This window comes from Dendrobates tinctorius, unplaced genomic scaffold (assembly GCF_039654945.1).
Source record: "Dendrobates tinctorius isolate UK_male_01 unplaced genomic scaffold, ASM3965494v1 ptg000326l, whole genome shotgun sequence".
Classification (NCBI taxonomy): Eukaryota; Metazoa; Chordata; class Amphibia; order Anura; family Dendrobatidae; genus Dendrobates; species Dendrobates tinctorius.
Genome location: NW_027361993.1, coordinates 6,274,367 through 6,293,131, shown reverse-complemented (window position 1 = coordinate 6,293,131; position 18,765 = coordinate 6,274,367). Strand labels below are relative to the sequence as shown.

The following is an 18,765-nucleotide window of genomic DNA, read 5'->3' as shown; positions in this document are numbered from 1 at the left end:
ATACATTGTTCTGCTCTGCTCCCCCTACTTTATAACATGATGGCTGCAAATTGGACTGTATTTTCCTGCTGACAGATTCCCTTTATGCCATGATCCCCATATACCTTGTACAGAGGAGGCAGAGTCTCTGAGCAGGGTGTTTATTAGAAAGCTTCACCCAGCCCCATGTCTGCAGCCATAACTCATATTGACCCCTGTAGTCCACACAAAGCTGCTGATCATTCTTGAGATTTGTTGTATTTTTTCTGCTTTTTTGTTTGCTGAATTTAGTTTGATTATTGCCACTGTTTACCTTTGTTTCCTGTGCTGTGCTGGTTTTATGGACATGTAATTTGGACAAATAACCCTGTTACTTGCCTTCCTCTCCAGAGGTGACAGCCATAGAAGATGCTACAGCTGGTAGTGAACAGATAGATATGAAATCTTCTCAAGCTGCGGGCTCCAGTGTATCCCCAGAGGAGTTTAAGCAGGTCGGATTAACCAAGGAGGTCCTGTCTGCCCATACGCAGAAAGAGGAGCAGAACTATGTACACAGATTCCGGCAGAGGATCATGCAGTCTCCATACAGTAGTTACCTTCAGCAGGATAGCCGGAGCAAAGCCTGCTCCCATGAACAAGGTTTACAAGGTAGCCATCATGGCTGACTGTGTTGTTTTGTATCCTGATAATGCCCAGCGTAGTTATCGCTTTGGCTTTCCACCAAGGGGTGAACGGGGGCAAACTTTAGTTTTTGTGAAGAACGCTTAAGCTAGGAGATGTTTTGGTGTGGTGCCTTGCCAAAAAGAACCATCTTTTTGCTAAATATTATGGGTTCCAGTAACCCGCTTAGAAAGACTACCAAAAAGGTTACAAACACTCCCATCAGCTGATTTCAGCCCAAAATTTATTTATTTAATTATAAAAAAAAATTTCCCCAAAGGTTTTTCCATTTTTTTTCGATACAGCAGTATGTGGGATTTTTTTATTGGACTACTTGTAGTTTTATGTTGGTACCATTTTGCAGTACCGACGACTTCTTGTTTATTTTTTATTCCATTTTTTCTGCCTTTCACCTTGCAAGATCAATAACATGCTCATTTTATAGTAAGGGTTATGATGAGGTGATGTCAGATAAGAGGTGTTTTTCTAGGCTTTGAATGACAAAATGGCAAGCGTTGGCATTAACCCTGATCCCAGCCAACACAGATGGCATGGACACAGCGCTTAAGCCCACTCTATTCCAGCGCCATAACAGTATGGCATGGTGCAGGAAGGTGTTAATTACATTACCATTCCAGTTTCCATAACTCTTGGGATTTTATTGGCTTTGTATTCTCAGGAGAATATTTACCTCAGCGCACTACTCCGGCTGCATGGAAAAAAGGTAAAAAGCAAAGCAAACACAAGAGGCAAAAACCTATGGAATCATCGGACAGTAACGGATCTCACCCTAATCTACCACCACGACCGCGAAGGCAAGGACCTTTGCCACAGTCTTGGCCACCGTCTGAAGTCTCAAACCCAAGTCCTTCAAACATGACCTTCCCAGCTCCAATGATGATTCCAATTCAACCAGCTTATCCCATGCCAGGGTTCCAGGTACCACACGTGGGCACCACGATGGCAGGAGACTGTACCAATTCATCCATAGCGCCTGAGTCCATCCCACAGTCGAACATCTCCTATAACATGCAGCCATTCCCAGCATTCCCTTCCCCATACATGGGCCCATTAATGGCTGTGTTCCTCCCCAATTATAATATGTACCCGCCCATCAACCAGCAGATACCTCAGCCTTTCTTACCTGCTCAATACCCATGTCCACCTTCATATCCATACACTGGTATGCCAGTTGCTCCCCAAACGGTGCCATCCCAAATTCCAACAGACTTTATGGACCCAGCATCTCGCCCATCATCTCCCATGTCAGCAGATGAACAGCAGGACGTTCAGAGTGATGATCCGCATCTTTTTAGTAACTCAAGAAGTAGTTCGCCATTACAGCTCGTCCTTCTCCAAGAAGAGTTGCCAAAACCAGCGGAGCTTACCGAAGGAGCAACAACAGAAATCCAAGCAGACATTAAATGTGTGAGTTGTGTTTTTAGTTTGGGGTAACCATGACATAACATTATGTACAGCAAAGATTGTAATTCTATTTACATAGTAATGTATTCTAGCTCATACCTTATTCTTATTCATGTGTAGGGCAGTATTATTATAGTAGTTGTATATTTGTACATTTGGTCAATATTATAGTAATTGTATTTTTGTATATGAGGCAGTATTATAGTAGTCATAACTACTATAATACTGTTCGTAAGGAACATGAATATAACTAGTATTATTACTGCTCGTATAACTACTATAATACAGCTCGTAAGGAACACAAATATAACTATTATAATACTGCTTGTAAGGAACGTGAATATAACTATTATAATACTGCTCAGAAAAGGAAGGAACATAGCCCCTCAACTGAGGTACAGGTGTACGGATTCAGTGTGGCATCACTGACCACATAGCAAAAGGAAAAAAAAATCCAACACACTTGAATATATATGTAACTCCTTTTATGTAAAAAAAAAATGATATAAATAAATTGTATATATTTTTTTTCTATCCACTTCCAAAATTTTTTCCTTTTTGCTATACTGTAATACTGCCCATATGTGCAAGAATATAACTACTATAACACTGCCCCTATGGACAAGAATATAATTACTATAATACTGCCCCTATGTACAAGAATATAACTACTATAATACTGCTCCTATGTACAAGAATATAACTACTATAATACTGCTCCTATATACAAGAATGTAACTACTATAATACTGCTGCTATGTACAAGAATATAGCTTCTATATTACTGCCCCTATGTACAAGAATATAACTACTATAATACTGCCGTTTATGTACAAGAATATAACTACTATAATACTGCTCTTATGTACAAGAATATAACTACTATAATACTGCCTCTGCCTCTATGTACTAGAATATAACTACTATAATACTGCCCCTTATGTACAATATAACTACTATAATACTGCCCCTATGTACAAGAATATAACTACTATAAGGCCGGAGTCACACTGGCGAGGAATACGGGAGAGTGAGAGGCGCAAAAAGCACGCATTAGACACGGACAAATGATTTTCTATGGGGTCACTCGCACCAGCCGTATATTTCTCCTCCGTATCCTACGCTCCGTGCCACTCGCAGCATGCTGCGATTGTCAGCGTACTACGCCCGTAATACGCCAATGCAAGTCTATGGGTGCGCAAAAAATACGCATTACACACGGAATACACGTGTGACTTGCGAGAAATACGCACCCAGTGTCTTTTAGCAAAGCCGGCAATTCAGTGCACGATACAGTAAACTCATACTGACAGGTTTAATAAAGAAACGAAAGAATAGATATATACACATAGAATGAATGAATATATATATATATATATATATATATATATATATATATATATATATATATATATATATATATATATATATATATATATACACATTCTATTTGTCTATATCTATTCTTTGGTTTCTGTTATAAACCCTGTCAGAGGGCTCCATTATATGTCCATTTTGCACGCCTGTGAGAAAATCTCGCCATACGGATGCCATACGGATGCTGACATGCGCAAAATACGCGACCACACCTTGATTACGGATGACATACGGAGCACTATTTAGGGGTCTGTCATCCGTATTACGCATGTAAAATACAGAGCGTATTTTGCGCAGGTTAGTGTGACTCCAGTACTGCTCCTATGTACAATAACCCCTTATGTACAAGAATATAACTACTATAATTCTGCCCACTATGTACAAAAATATAACCACTATATTACCACCTTTCTATATATATATTTTTGTATATAGGTGTCAGTATTCTAGAAGTTGTACATAAATGTAAAAATATTGAAAGGTTCCAATGCAATATTTATGGGATAGATGATCTTCATTTTCGTCTGATCACGGCCATTCTTGTATTCCTTCTTTAAGGTGGATACGGGAGAGGACAGCGGGAACAATGACAGCCATTCAGCTTCTAGTGAACTCTTCGACCTCTTACTACAGGAGGACTCCCAGTCTGGCACTGGATCGGCCGCTTCAGGAAGCGGATCTGCTAACTCCAGCTCATTGAGGTCTGGGTCAAACGGTTCTACCTCAAATGGGACCTCAGGAAGTGGCATAGGTATGAAGTGACTGAAAGTTTGCTGGTCACCTGAATAAGTAGTGTGTTATTGTAAGTATCCATTATCCTAGTCTGACGATGCTCAAACAATGGACTTAACAGCACAATTAATATGTCTTGTTCTGCTTTGAACTGTATACCAGATTGTTTGGTATCGGTGCATAACTGAATAAAGCGCATACATTCTAGGTGGTGGCAGGGCTGGACAGATCACCTTAGTTGCATTGACCATATAGCCAAGAGCCATGGGTAAGTAACCTGTGACGGCTTTATGTCAAGGCTCTTACTTTTGTGTCTTTCAACAACAATTAACCAGTTGTGAAAATCACTAATCATAAACTTCTCTTATTAAAACCTTTCTAATTTTAGGTTGTTTTTTTTTTTTTCTTTTTTTTTTTTTCCCCGTTTTCTTTTGTTTTTCTTTCCAGTTTTGACCATTGTTTGGTTACTTTACTAAAGATAATTTTTCTAATGTGTTTTACAGGTAACATATGTGTCCTTTCCTTCACTTTCACTTGCCCAGAGTGACCCTGACATTTATGTCTTTTGTTTGGTTTGTATTCACCTTTAAAAGGGATAACATCCAGACATTGGTAGGGTAAAGTACAGTGCGGGAGTAGATATTGTGACATGTGTAGAGGTTGGTCATTTTTCATTAGGACGCTCTATGTAATGTAGCTGGCGTTTGCATTGTAACAGTCTTCTCTTTTTTTGTTTTAGGATGTATAGAAAAGCAATTAAGGGGCACTTCTAATAAGAAAATCCAGGGTACTACACAAGTGTTGGAGACCATAAAACACAATAAATGTGCATACCCAAAAATGACAATAATATCACACCTGTATTGATCGTAATCTAAAGAAGAAATAAGTATCTGCACTCATAGGGCATCATCCAATGTAAGGAAAAGAAATAATGGGAGGTAGGGAACAACTCACCTGGCAAAGATTACAAAACCACAGGCTGAATGAACAACTGCTGCTGAGAGATCCTAATGGAAAGGAGTATTCCATCTGTATTCAACAATCCAACTGCAGAAAAGATGAGCTGTTGGGGGCGCGCTGGTGTCAGTCGTGTCCACTGGAAACTCCCGTTAGCGGCCGGAACAACTTTTATTTCAGCATGCTGTATCAGCTTTCTTTTGGTGACGTGATCTTACCTCTGTATGCTAAGATAAAAGCTGTCCCAGCAATCTTCTAATGGACATATTTGGATCATTGTATTGAATAATGTAGGATGTGAAAGAAGAAATAATAAATATATATATATATATATATATATATATATATATATATATATAATATAATAATTTTTTTTTTTTTTTTTTGCTAGGGAACTTCAATGCGATGTCAAGATCTACACATACCAGTTCTTGACATCGGATTTCAGTTCCCTAGCACAGATGGATAGAATATATATGTACATATACATGCATATTCTTGACGTTCCCTAGCACAGCTTAGTCAGCCTGATAGTAAATAATTTGATATTTACGAGGGGCGCCTAAAAACTTCGAGGCCCACACATGAAATCTTTTTTGCATGGTCTTGTTTTGCAATGCAATATGTTATTTAGTTAGTTGAATGGTCTCATGAACAATCTGGATTTATTTTGATTTTTTTGTTCCCGTTACAGCATTTAAAGTTGGGTTGCAAGGTTGAAATATGGAAATGGAGAAGTTGGCAAAGTTCACACATCGGCTGCTGCAATTCACTCCTGTGGTTTCCAACTGCTTCAGCACCCGCCCTATTCCCCTGACTTGGCTCCCTTGGACTATCACCTATTCCCACAGATGAAATAGCACCTTGGTGGAAGGTGGAATTGCAGCCATTGCAACAGCCGATGTGTGCACTTTGCCAACTTCTCCATTTCCATATTTCAGCCTTGCGATCCAACTTTAAAATGCTGTAACGGAAACAAAAAAAATAAATCCAGATTGCTCATGAGACCATTCAACTAACTAAATAACATACTGCATTGCAAAACAAGACCATGCAAAAAAGATTTCATGGGTGGGCCTCGAAGTTTTCAGGCGCCCCTTGTAGATGCATGCTAAAAGGGATACCCAGAAATCTTTGAAGAGAGAATTGCCTGTTTGGTGTTGCAGCTTTGTCAAGGAGCCCATGATTTCATAAGGTTGTGATAATATTGTCATTTTTGATGTGCTGTCTCTTTGGATATATCTTTTTGATATATAACTAAACAGCTATACGTGACGTTTGCCTGGTAGCCACCTAAAGGGTTAAAAAAAAACAATCAAATATATATTTTAACTACCTGTTTAATTAAAGAGTAGGCTCGCTTTTGAGCTTATTTTTAAGATGCTTTGCAAATTAACCTTTGCACCAGTCACATCCAGAGCTGCATTCAGAAAGCTATAGCACGGCCTCACAACTTGCTACTTTCTGTCTTCATTTATACCGAGCACTCTGCGACTTGATGCATTTATGGAGCTGTGTAATATTTTTTTTTTCCTTTGTTCTACCTCTGTTACACATTTAACAGATTGGGATTCTGAGACCTTTACTGATCAATCAAAAAGACTGCTCTGAAGTGATGAGCTCAGGAGGAAGAAGCGCTGTGCTTCTGTATGCACAGAGCGGTGCGCCAGCTCATAGACTTTCTATTAAGCCCGTACACCACTCTGTCTGCATGTACATGTTGGAGCGCAGTGGTGCAGGGCAGTGTTTTAGAGATAAGTGGGGATGTGTAATATACTTTTACATTACAAAAAATGCAGTTATTGCAGCTTTGGAGATGGAGGGTGGCTTTGTTTGGTTGGACAGTGTGAACCAGCACAAGTACTCTGAGCATCCCCAACACTCTGGCACTCATTTGTCTTCCATGATTGCAGTCTTCAGCTGCAACCTGAAAACTCCTTCTCTTCAGAAACGCCTACAGCCTGCAATTACCCCGCTCTCACCTCGCCACCACCGGAGCTGCTGCATTTCCTCCCGTCTCCTTCCCCACCACCCTGCAGATTGTACGCCCGTGAGGGCAGGATCCCATCTGTACTAGTTTGCTCCTTTTAGTTTCTGCTTATATCTGTTATATGTATGTGAACCCTCTGCATATGTACAGCGCTCTGGAATTAATGGTGCTATACAGTAAGTATAGTAATCGTGTAAGGAGTGGGATAAACACCTCTATGGTTATACTCCTAGCCCCCGCAGTGGAGTGCAAACAGCAGAACTCTGAATGCAGCTCTGGATATATCTGCAGTACATGGTGTAGTACAATTGAAGTTAAGCAAATCATTTGTGAAGTTACTCAGCAATATATGAAGATGTCAAATTGTATTAACAGTGCAGCTACGCATTACATTATTCTAAACAGGACATATTAAAGGGGTTCTCCACTAAGGTGCTCCCCTGTAATGTATGTGGCAGAGGGAGAGATTTTACTCACTACTTGCTATATATATAATATATAGAGGCTGCAAAATCTGCACTTGTCTAATGTACTCTTTTTTGTGACCCTGGAAATCCCATGCACGCTGCGCCCAGTGAGCGAGCTGTAATGCTGGGATGGCATAAGAACGGGCATCTCTGATTACCTCTGTATTCATAAATATTAGCCCATCACCACATACATGATCTTATGGGAAATAAGCTCTTGGTGTAGAGCCCCTTAATTTGTGCCTGTCCATTGTGGCGAGCGCAGACCAGGGAGCTCAGACTGAAAATGGAGCTTGAAAGGGAGACAGCGGAGGCCGTGCAGTGATGACAGACAGATAAATCTGCATAGATTTATTTGGTTTTGTACAGAGTCTGCGCAGGGACCCGCAATCCCCATTTCAACCCCCCTTTATTTTTTGCTTTCAGATGCTCAGAGTGGACACAATGGCAGTGATTTATGTACGTGTTCTGCAGATTGCTTGCACTCTGAGCATTAGTAATCATCTGACGGTCTAGACCTGGATAATGGTGAGCTGTGTACCTGTATGCATGAGAATGGCGGCCTTCATTATAACAGTACCACAAGATTTATTTTTTTTCCATTTTTTTTTTTCTCTATTACGCATCAAAGGGAGTAGTAACAGTAGCAAGTATTTCGCTAGCAAGTCCTCCGATACTTCCAAGAAGGGACATAAACGTCAGGAGGTTGTGCAAGCGGACTCTTTTCCCAAGGCTGCCAGAGACTCCATTTGGACTATGATCGAGCGTACACCTACCCCTATTATGATGACGTATCAGGTTCCTGCGAGGTAAGAATGGGAATGGCTGGAACCAGTATTGTGCTGCTTATAGGGGCACTACAATAAAATGGCAAATTTTGACTTTTCTATGCACCCTGTCCTAATGCTGCCCCCCAGCAATGACCGCGGGCGTTTATTGAGAGTTAATGTTGGGGCTATTGGTAGACAAAAACATGTCTCATGGAAATGCATTGTATGTAAATGAAAAGTTTTAACACAAGAATGTGGGTGAATCGATTTTTTTTTTTTTTTTTTTTTTTTTATACAACTTTAAGCTTCATGATAAAGTGGGGTTATATAAAAGAAAGTTGTCAGCTTTCCCAATTTATGTTTACAATCTATTCCCCCATGTATATACTTACACTGCCATCATTTGCAACAGCAGCAAGTGGATTTGCGTTCTACCTGCTGCTGTGAACCAGTTCAATGCCTGTCAGTCTCTGACCGCAGCATTTAAAGCGCACATACAGTGCTGTGCAAATTAATTGGGACAAAGCATTTTTTTAAGTAAAATTGTAAGTTGGTTACCAGTCAGTGATTCAAACCAGTTTTAACTGCTTTGAACAGGTGTGAGTGCCTGTTCAAAGCAGTTAAAACTGGTTTGAATCACTGACTGGTAACCAACTTACGATTTTACTTAAAGGGAAGGTGCCATCCAAAAAAATTTTTTTCAGCAATTGAAAAAATGCAAAGAATTAATGTTTACATGTTCTTAAAATATATTATCATTTGTTTTTAATTTTGCAAAATGTGAAAAATAATTTTAAAAAGTTTGGCAATTCCACTTCTTAACACTAGGGGGAGTTGCTACTGAAATTTGGCACAAAAACCTAGTGTACAACTAGCTCACATTACTGCCCTGCAGTAATTATGGGCGGAATCTGCTGACATGGGTGTGGTGTCACTCCTCTCCTCCCCTTCTGGGTGTTTGCTAAGGGAAAAGAGGATGACATCTAGGAACACAGTGAGCAGCCATTTTGATGGGGCCTGCAAAGTTACTGACTGTCTTTGCACGTAAAGTCTGGATCAGAACAGGCCATCAATCAGAAGAAATATTTCCTGGATTTCTGTGGAGCAGACAAGAAGACGGTCCATCCATGTGTATAAAACACAGCGCTCTATGTACAATCCCTGGCACTGAACAGGGTGCCCCCCATAGACCAGCACACTGCTCTCCTGAAATACTCTGTGCTGCTGTCGCCCTGCTCCTTCCACCATACATTAGGCCCCTGTTGCCTCGCTTTCACACATCGCCAGGACAGGATCTGAGGAGAGGAATGGGGTCTTCGGTCACCGAGGATGGCAGGCAGCAAGGATTCTGGGAGCAGGGTGACAGCAGCACAGAGTATTTCAGGAGAGCAGTGTGCTGGTCTATGGGGGGCACAGAGGGAGATATATGGGGGAGGAGCAGGGTGACAGCACCACAGAAATCCAGGAAACATTTCTGCTGATTGATGGCCTGTTCTGATCCAGACTTTGCATGCAAAGACCCCATTCCCCTCCTCAGATCCTGTCCTGGCGATGTGTGAAAGCGAGGCGACAGGTGCAGTCTGGGGTGACGCTGGGAAGCGGGCTTTGGGGAAATGGAGCCATTCAGTAACGATAAAAATGAGACCCCTCTCTTCAGCTGCCTCACCATCCCTCCCCTGACTGCACCTAACTATTACCCCTGACCCGTGTGCAGGTGCTTAGCCAGAACTACCTTAGAATGGGTCCTCTTTTAGCAGATAATACTGCCATAGTGTTCTCACATAATACCGCCATATACTTCACACAATACCACAATGTACAGTGCCGGCAAAAAAAATCTTTACAAGTTCAATGAAACCACAAAATCTTAATATTCAAGTGGATTCAAGTGTTTTAGTGTGGATATTTTATTACAATTAGTATTTTGTCATGTCACCCTTACATTTTATCACCATCTGCAGTCGTTTAGGCATGGATTCAGCAAGTCTGGCTAAGTATGTGGAGACCATGTTTACCCACAGTGTCTTCAGCACCTCCTTAAGATTGTTGATGTTGCTGGGTCATGTCTCTTGAACCTTGTTTTTCATTAAATTCCAGGCATTTTCTATGGGGTTAAGGTCAGGGGAATTACCTGGCCACTCTAAAATGTTAATGTTATGGTCACTGAGAAACTTTCTCACGGCCTTGGCTTTGTGGACAGGGGCTCTATCATGCATAAAGTAATCACCCTGATGTATGACCCAAAAAGTAAGCTTGTGTTCTTCCAAAACAGTAATATAATTGCTTGCTTTCATAATTACCTTCTTGGGAAGGAAGTGCAAACCTGCCCTGCCCCTGCTTCCACTGAATGCACCCCACACCATCACACTGTCAGGGTGTTTAACAGTCTTAACTGTATATTTTGGGTCATACCGTGACACTGTACTCGGACGACGCACAACCTTTGAGCCTCCCCTGACCATCCTGAAAGTGCTCTCATCACTAAACATCACTTTCTTCCACTCTTCAGATGTCTAATCTTGATATTTCTTACAAAAGGCAAGCCTTTTCTTCTTCATTGCTGCTGTGAGCAGAGGCTTCTTTGCGGCACGGCAACTTGGTAGACCCAGGTCCTTCTGCAGGCGGTGACGAATTGTCCTAGTTGCGATGTTCTGGAGGAGCATAGGGTACTTGTTTTTTAGTTCAACAGCAGTTATAGAAGGATGTGACATCACTTCACGCTTCAGAAGCTTATCAGTCCTTGGTGAAGTCTTCTTAGGTGCGCCAGAGCCTGACTTCCTCTGCGGTACCATCCCAGGAGGCAATGATGCCGCCGACCGCTTCAGTTGATAAATTGCTTCTCTTGACACTCCCAGATCTCTAGCTACAGCAATCACCGAATCCCCCTTCTCGAGCAGAGTCAAGGCACGGGATTTCTCTTCCATTTTAAGCTTCTTTCGACCCATTGTGGGAGATAATAAAAAACTGAGGGAGATAATAAAAGACTGCCTAATAGCAAAACTGGCTGAGCTGCACATAACAACCAATCAGAGTGCAGCTTTCGCTTTACCAGAGAAGTGAAAACTGAGCGTTGATTGGTTGATATTTGCAACAAAGCCAGCTTTAATATTAGACAGTTTTTTATTATCTCCCCCATTGTGTACACTTTTAAAAAGTGAAATTATGATGTGGATTTTATATGTAAAGTTTTTTTTTTTGCTGCGCAAGTGTAAAGATTTTTTTTGCCGACACTGTAGATCACACATAAAACCAGCAGGGTGACAGCAGCACAGAGTATTTCAGGAGAGCAGTATCGCACGGGATAGGATTAGATACACGGTTCAGCAGTCAGTATCACACAGGATAGGATTAGATACACGGCTCAGCAGGCAGTATCACACAGGATAGGATTAGATACACGGCTCAGCACACAGTATCACACAGGAGAGGATTAGATACAGGGCTCAGCAGTCAGTATCACACAGGAGAGGATTAGATGTCCAACAGATTGCCAAGTGTTTTGAAACAGCAGGGAGCAGCTCCTCCTATGTTTTGCAAGAGCAGGGGCTGCAGCTGGTGGGGTGTTTTGGAAACAGCAGCTCGGTCTCCAGGAGCTCGTCCTGGTTCCTCTCCTACAGCTGGTTTGTGCAGAGTGAACATCCAAGCCCTGTTATGCTGGAACAGTACAGCATCCAGGGCTTGCAATGGAGTGTAAATGAAGCTAAAAGAAAAGCACTGGGCTCTAATAAGATGGCGCCTGGCCACACCTACAGCTGTGAATTGAGCTGCCCACAGCGGCGTGCCCAGTTCACAGCTGATGCTGCTGCAATGATGCAATGATACAGATAGGGGTCGGGAGCCGACTATTGTCTCTTATGCCCAGGGACTGCCGTAAATGAGCATGGAAAGTGTCGTTCAGCAGCCAGAGAGGTAAGATGGCAGCCTCCAGTGGCTGCATGGCTGCATTACTACAGAAAAAAAAAAAATCCATACACACCACTGAGTCAAGCTTAGGGGACAATATCTTTTTATACTATTTTCTTTTTTACATTAAATTATGAAAAAACACGGCACCTTCCCTTTAAAAAAAATGCTTTGTCCCAATTAATTTGCACAGCACTGTATGGGGCGGTGCCGTGACATGGAGCGATCATCCCAACACGATTGCGGGTTGCTATTGCTGCCAAATGTCCGATGAAGGCGAGTCTGCCTGCCATTAGAGCCTTTGGCTGTCCTTAATAGGAGGCCATGATAACTACTATATTACTTCAGTACTTCAGCGTGTGTGTGTATGTATGTATGTATGTATGTGTGTGTGTATGTGTGTGTGTGTGTGTGTGTATATATATAGGCAACCATAGTAGGTTCAAGTTCTTTAAGATTATAAAATAAAGTAGAAAAAAAACTGATTGTATCACCCCACCCATCCCCTTTAACAGTAAATGTTAATTTCTCAAGAATGCAGCAACAGATAGAAGATGTGAAGGTGACAATGGATTTACATTTCAAATGGCCATATACAGTTAGGTCCATATATATTTGGACAGAGACAACATTTTTCTAATTTTGGTTCTAGACATTACCACAATGTGGTCCCTTTAAAAACAGGGTGGCACATGTTAAGGAGCTGAAACTCCTAAACCCTTCATCCAATTTGAATGTGGATACCCTCAAATGAAAGCTGAAAGTCTGAACTTCAACTGCATCTGAATTGTTTTGTTTAAAATTCATTGTGGTAATGTCTAGAACCAAAATTAAAAAATGTTGTCTCTGTCCAAATATATATGGACCTAACTGTATGTGCTTTCAGGAGTTGATCTTACTGTGGTAGGTCCCCTTTTTAAAGAGGTTATAGTTGTAGGAAATTGAAATGCTTATTGTATTGCTCACTAATTTGGTAGATTTTGCCAAATTTCATTATAAACTCATCAATATTGACATTTCTGTGATTTCCATAATTCCACAGATCATTTACTTATTAACATTTCTGTGGCTCCTGTGATTTCCATAAAGCCATGACTTTCTGATGTTACAATTTCAGAGTATGTGTTAGGTTTCTTTACTTTATAATATGAATGTGTGTACTTAAGGGCAGCTGCACCCAAACATTAAATGATCATGAATGATATATTTAGTTACAAAAGTCTGCCTCATCTGTTTAAAGTGCCGAGTCCTCTTTACTTGCTTCCTGATGCTGAGATGTACCCTTGCTTTAATAGATTATTTCTGGGTTCTCCTTCCTTTTTTACAGGGATAGGGAGACTTTGTTGAAACAAGATCTGGAGAAACTGACTGCCATGCGGAACAAGCAGCCCTGGTTCACGGAAGCGCAAAAGGAGGAGCTGGCAGAGGTGCATTCGTGGATTCGAAACCGGACAATCCCCCAGGAGATAGACACTCAAGTACGGGTTACAATTTCAGTTCTTATTCCTTAAATACTCATCTTATGGCTAGGGTCACACCAGCATTCGTTCTCTCATCCGAGAGAATCGGGCCGATTATGCAAATCACACTCTGATCAGACTGTGATGAGCATGTGGTCCAATTCTTTCGGATGAGAAAAAGATGGAAAAAACATTTCTCCATCTTCTCAATTATGTTAGTCCATGAAAATCAGACTACACTCGGGTCATCTGAGTGCAGTCCAACGGTTTCCATGGACTCGCTTAGTTGCATAACCTAGTGCAATTCGAAAATCAGATCCAGTTTGGATATGGTGAAACTTTATTCCTCGGACCTACTTGCGCCGAGGAAAGCACCACACATATACACTACACCCATAGCATAACATTGGTCTGAGTGTGTCAGGGGATGCAAGTCCGCTGCTTCCAGTCGTCAGGACGCTTACACAATTGATGAGTAACGGACGAGGCTGTAGTTATCTTTCCTATTAGGCTGGTTATTGGGGAACTCACAGTGAGCATATGGTATATACACCTTCGATTCCAACGCATGGAAGAAAAAAAAAATATATATACACTCACACACACGCACGCACGCACGCGCCCCAATCTGGTCACTGCCAACTCCACAGTAACAAAAGGAAATACTAGCTGCCACCACCAATTCTTTATATAGGCCAATTGGACACTTGTTGAGATAGCGTATTGCTTACAGGGATATTGTTTCCAAAGCAAGCGGAAGAGTGCTATTAAATTTTTATGTATTTAATCCTGAAAAGTAGGCAGTGTTTATAATTTTAAAAAAAAAAAAAAATACAAAGATGTTACAAATTGAAAACTAAACAATACGGTATATACAATCACATGGTGTACGAGGGATACCAAAATGGCTAGGAGCTTAGTGGAGGAAAGCACTCCTTAGAGCAATGGACACAACCACAGAGTACTGAGTCTTCCAAAACTGACATCACAAAAACCCAAACCCTGCTTTTTATGAGATCAAGGTTACTCCCATGTACCTCCCCTTGGTGAGCACATATGGGGGGCTGGTTTTGGGATTTGCTAGGTCTTTAAAAGATTGAGATTCCCAACTTTCAGGATATCTTCACCCTTGGAGGTCCTAGGTGAAAGATGAAATCTATAGGAGAACAATACATACTGGCCTGTTTAATAGGGATTAATATAAAAAAAGTATAGCTAGGTAAATTCCTCACCACAGTGCAATATTGTGAGAATCTCTAATGCCTGTATTTTGATGCCAACAGGGATGCATCATGTGTGTGAAGGGCATCACCGCAAATAATGATCTCAAAGACAAAGAAGAAGACAATGAGGAAGAAGACGACACCACCAAAGCGACAGAACAATCAACGACGCAACAAACTCCGTGCCTGCTCAATCTCTGTGACCTAGGAGAAAACACATCTAACTCAGAGACATGACTTTTTTTTTTCTTTGTATATATACATTTTTTATTTTGTATATAAAACTCTTATTTAAGGCCATTCATTGCCGCACAAAGAGGAAATGTCAGCCCAGGGAAAGAAGCCAAGCGCTTTTATGTTTCATGACCGACCCTGTGCCAAAACTCACAGTCCACTTTGAAGTTTGCCATTCTGACTTTCTACACAGTGGTAGCATTTCCTGGTGGACCCACACTGACTTATTTTGGAAAATCCATTCTGATTTTCTGTGAACTTTTTTTTTTTTTTTTATTTTGAGCCGGATTTTTTTTTTGTACATTTGTCCTGTCTGTAAATATCATTAAACATGTACTAGAGCGGAGTGAGTGGTTTCAAGACGTTTCGTTTTTCTTTTTATTTGTAAATTTCTATATTGATAAAAATGAACTTTGAGGATTAAGTTTGTCTATACTTGAATTTTTTCTTGCGTCCTGAAAAATGTTGAATGGATTTACTTTATTTTACTCCGTATTTTGCGGATTATAAGACGCACCCCAAATTTTGAGGAGAAAAATAGGGAAAAAACTTTTAATAAAATGGTGGTGCCTCTTATAATACATGCGTCTTATTGCTTACCAGGGGTGGTGGTTGCTGTGAAGCAGGGTCGCTGCTGGAGGAGGCAAGAGTGGAGCATTGCTGCAGGCCGGGATGAGGGGGTGTTTCAATGTGTGCCGCTGCGGGTGTTCGGTGGTGCGGGGGCTCTGCTGACATTGCTCAGGGAAAATAGCTGCCGGGGCATGCGCAGATGGAGATCTTGGCACCAAGATCTCGGGAGATGAGATTTCCATGCTGACATCGCATCTCCCGAGATCTTGGTGCCAAGATCTCCATCTGCGCATGCCCCGGCAGCTATTTTCCCTGAGTCCACTGCACAGTAAACCATGTAAGTGCGGGGGCTCTGGACTTTCACAAAATGTCAGCAGAGCCCCCGCACCACCGAACACCCACAGTGGCGCACATCAAAACACCCCCTCATTCCAGCCTGCAGCAACGCTCCACTCTTGCCTCCACCAGCAGCGACACTGGGACCCTGCTCCACCGCAGCCGGTAATGTATATCCACATTATAAGAAGCAACCCAATTTACCCCCCAAATTTTCTTGGGGGGAAAAAAAAAAGTGCGTCATAATCCAAAAAATACGGTATACGCCATTAATTCCATACAACTTTACAGACCTTATCGTCGCTGTCCCCATTGGAGCTCACAATCTCCATTCCCTATCAGTATGTCTTTGGAGTGTGGGAGGAAACTGGAGAAAAAAAAACAGAGGAAACCCACGAAAAACATGGGGAGAACATACAAACTCCTTGCAGATGTCCTTGGTGGGATTTCAACCCAGGACCCTGGCGCCGCAGTGCTAACCACTGAGCCACCGTGCTGTCCGTGCTGATCACACATAATTGCCCCCAAGTCCATGTTCACCTGCTGCGTTTCTAAATACCCCTTGTAAGTACATTACTTATCTTGTGCCAAGTTATAGCCTGTGTTGCACTCCACAGTGACGCTCGCAGTTTTGCAAATATCAGAACTTTTCCAGCCTTTCCTGCTTTCTCTGGGGATTTGCATTCTGACAGATGACTCATTCAAATGGGATCTGATATAAGGAGAACATATCCACCCTATTTCTGTCTTTACCAGCAAAATATTGAGCGCAGCCCTCGAGATGTGTGTATGTATGTGTATTATAATATACTTTTAGTGGACATTCTCTCTAACATCTTGGAATGGAAACGGTTATGGAAAAGTTAAGCAGAAAGTATGTATATACATTTACCGTATGTGCCAAATAGCAGTCCTAACATCACTAATGTGTCTTAATTTCTATTTTTGCCAGAGAGGATCATACAACATGGGGAAAAAAAAAATCATGACTAGGTGTAGGAACGTAATGGGCAACAAACAGGCTCAACAGACATGAGATGCACACTAGGTGTAATTGACTCATTTAATGAAAGGGGGTGTTCTAATTAAAAGCAGAGCGAAGTTCAATTAGTGAGGTCATTCATTATGTGAAGAAACCGCTTTCAATTATGGGTTTTAGTTAAAGGAGGGCAGCAAATGTTGTACCTGCTGACTTTAAGCCCTTGCTCAGTGAGTAAAATTGGTCTTTCTAGACATTGTGCTGAAGGAGAAAGAACTCTGATCAAGATGTTGATTGAAGAGGGGAAAACTTACAAAGCAGTGCAGAAAATAATTGGCTGCTCAGCTAAAAATTTCCAATGCTTAAAATCGGTAACTAAAAACTGAAACACGTGGTAAGAAATTAGATACTACCATTTACATAGATCATAAGAATGGCAAAGAAGCACCAATGATCCGCTACAGGGAGATTAAAGAAGATCTTCAGTCATCTGTGAGTAGATGCCTACGTGAGGTCAAACTATCTGCAAGAAACGCTCATAAAGTAACATTGCTGGAAAAAAAAGATGTGTTGAAAAAGTTAGTTTTCCAAAGAACAAAATGACTGGCCTAAAGAGAAGTGGTGCAACATTCTATGTACAGATGAAAGCAAGATTGTTCTTATTGGATCTAAAGGCCACCGCAGACAGTCTGAGATGACCCGTAAACGCTGAATTCAAGCCACAGTACACTGTGAAGACTGTAAAATATGGAGGTGCAAACCTATGGTTTGGGGATGTTTCTCATACTACGGAGTTGGGCCCATTTATCGCATACCAGGGACCATGGATCAGTTTGAATATATACTGGAATTGGTCATGTTGCCTTAGGCTGAAGAAGAAATGCTCTTTAAATGGGTGCTTCAACAGGACGACCCCAAAACCCGCCATCAAGTGGGCAATATCCTGGTTCCAGACCAACAAATTATTATGAAGTGGCCAGCCCGATTCCCAGACCTCAACCCGATTTGAGAATTTGTGTAGTGACAAAAAAAAAAATCCCATTTTTGATACAAAATCTAAAATTGCAAAAGAATTGTGGAATGTAGTGCAGTCAACCTAGGCTGGAATATCTGTTGCCATGTCGAGTTTGTGAATAAGAATGCATACACTTATTTTTTTGAGCAGTCTATTCCCTTTTTGAGCAGTGACCTTTTTATATGTTTTATTTCTTCCAGCATTTTGAAGCAGTCTTTATTTTATACTCCTTTTTTATGGTTGTTTTCAATTCTAATCAGTAATGTAGAAGCCACTATTTGTTTTTTTCAGGCAATAACTCTGACAAAACATTTGCCTCTTTGAGCCTTTTCATTGACTTGTTAAGTGTAGCGCGTCTTAAGTGCAGAAGCCTCCTGAAGAATGGTCAGTTCATTTTTCGACCTCTTACCATCTTGTGTAATATTGAATCCGTTAAATCCCGCTCAAAAAAAAAGTATGAACAGTAATTTTTTTTTTTTTTTACATAAAAATACATGGGTTTATTTTTAAGCTTTTAGTTAGTGTTTTTTCAGTCTGTTTTTGAAGCGAAATCTGCCTGTTAAAGATGTCGTCGGCATATAACAACCTTAGAAACCTGAAAACCTTATCTAATCTCCTGGAGTTATTTTTTTTTTTTTTTTTTTCAAACCTAAAGTTAGATCTGTGTAATCTGAACCTGAAACCA

At 41.1% G+C, this 18,765-nt stretch overlaps 1 protein-coding gene across 5 annotated transcripts in view; it reads left to right on the top strand.

Moving 5' to 3' along the window:
• The window catches only part of PER3 (period circadian regulator 3), a 53,955-nt gene extending 38,351 nt beyond the window's left edge, over positions 1 to 15,604 (top strand). For 3 of the 5 annotated variants that reach the window (XM_073561721.1, XM_073561718.1, XM_073561719.1), the window contains 6 exons: positions 370 to 627; positions 1,319 to 2,067; positions 4,000 to 4,192; positions 8,222 to 8,399; positions 13,591 to 13,741; positions 15,007 to 15,604. In XM_073561721.1, the coding sequence (XP_073417822.1) occupies positions 370 to 627; positions 1,319 to 2,067; positions 4,000 to 4,192; positions 8,222 to 8,399; positions 13,591 to 13,741; positions 15,007 to 15,183 (1,706 nt within the window). In that variant the 3' untranslated portion in view covers positions 15,184 to 15,604. Of the gene's footprint in view, positions 1 to 369; positions 628 to 1,318; positions 2,068 to 3,999; positions 4,193 to 4,381; positions 4,961 to 8,221; positions 8,400 to 13,590; positions 13,742 to 15,006 lie in introns of those variants that run through there. The other 2 variants (XR_012227150.1, XR_012227149.1) reach the window with 2 other exon arrangements.
• Positions 15,605 to 18,765: the final 3,161 nt, after the last annotated feature.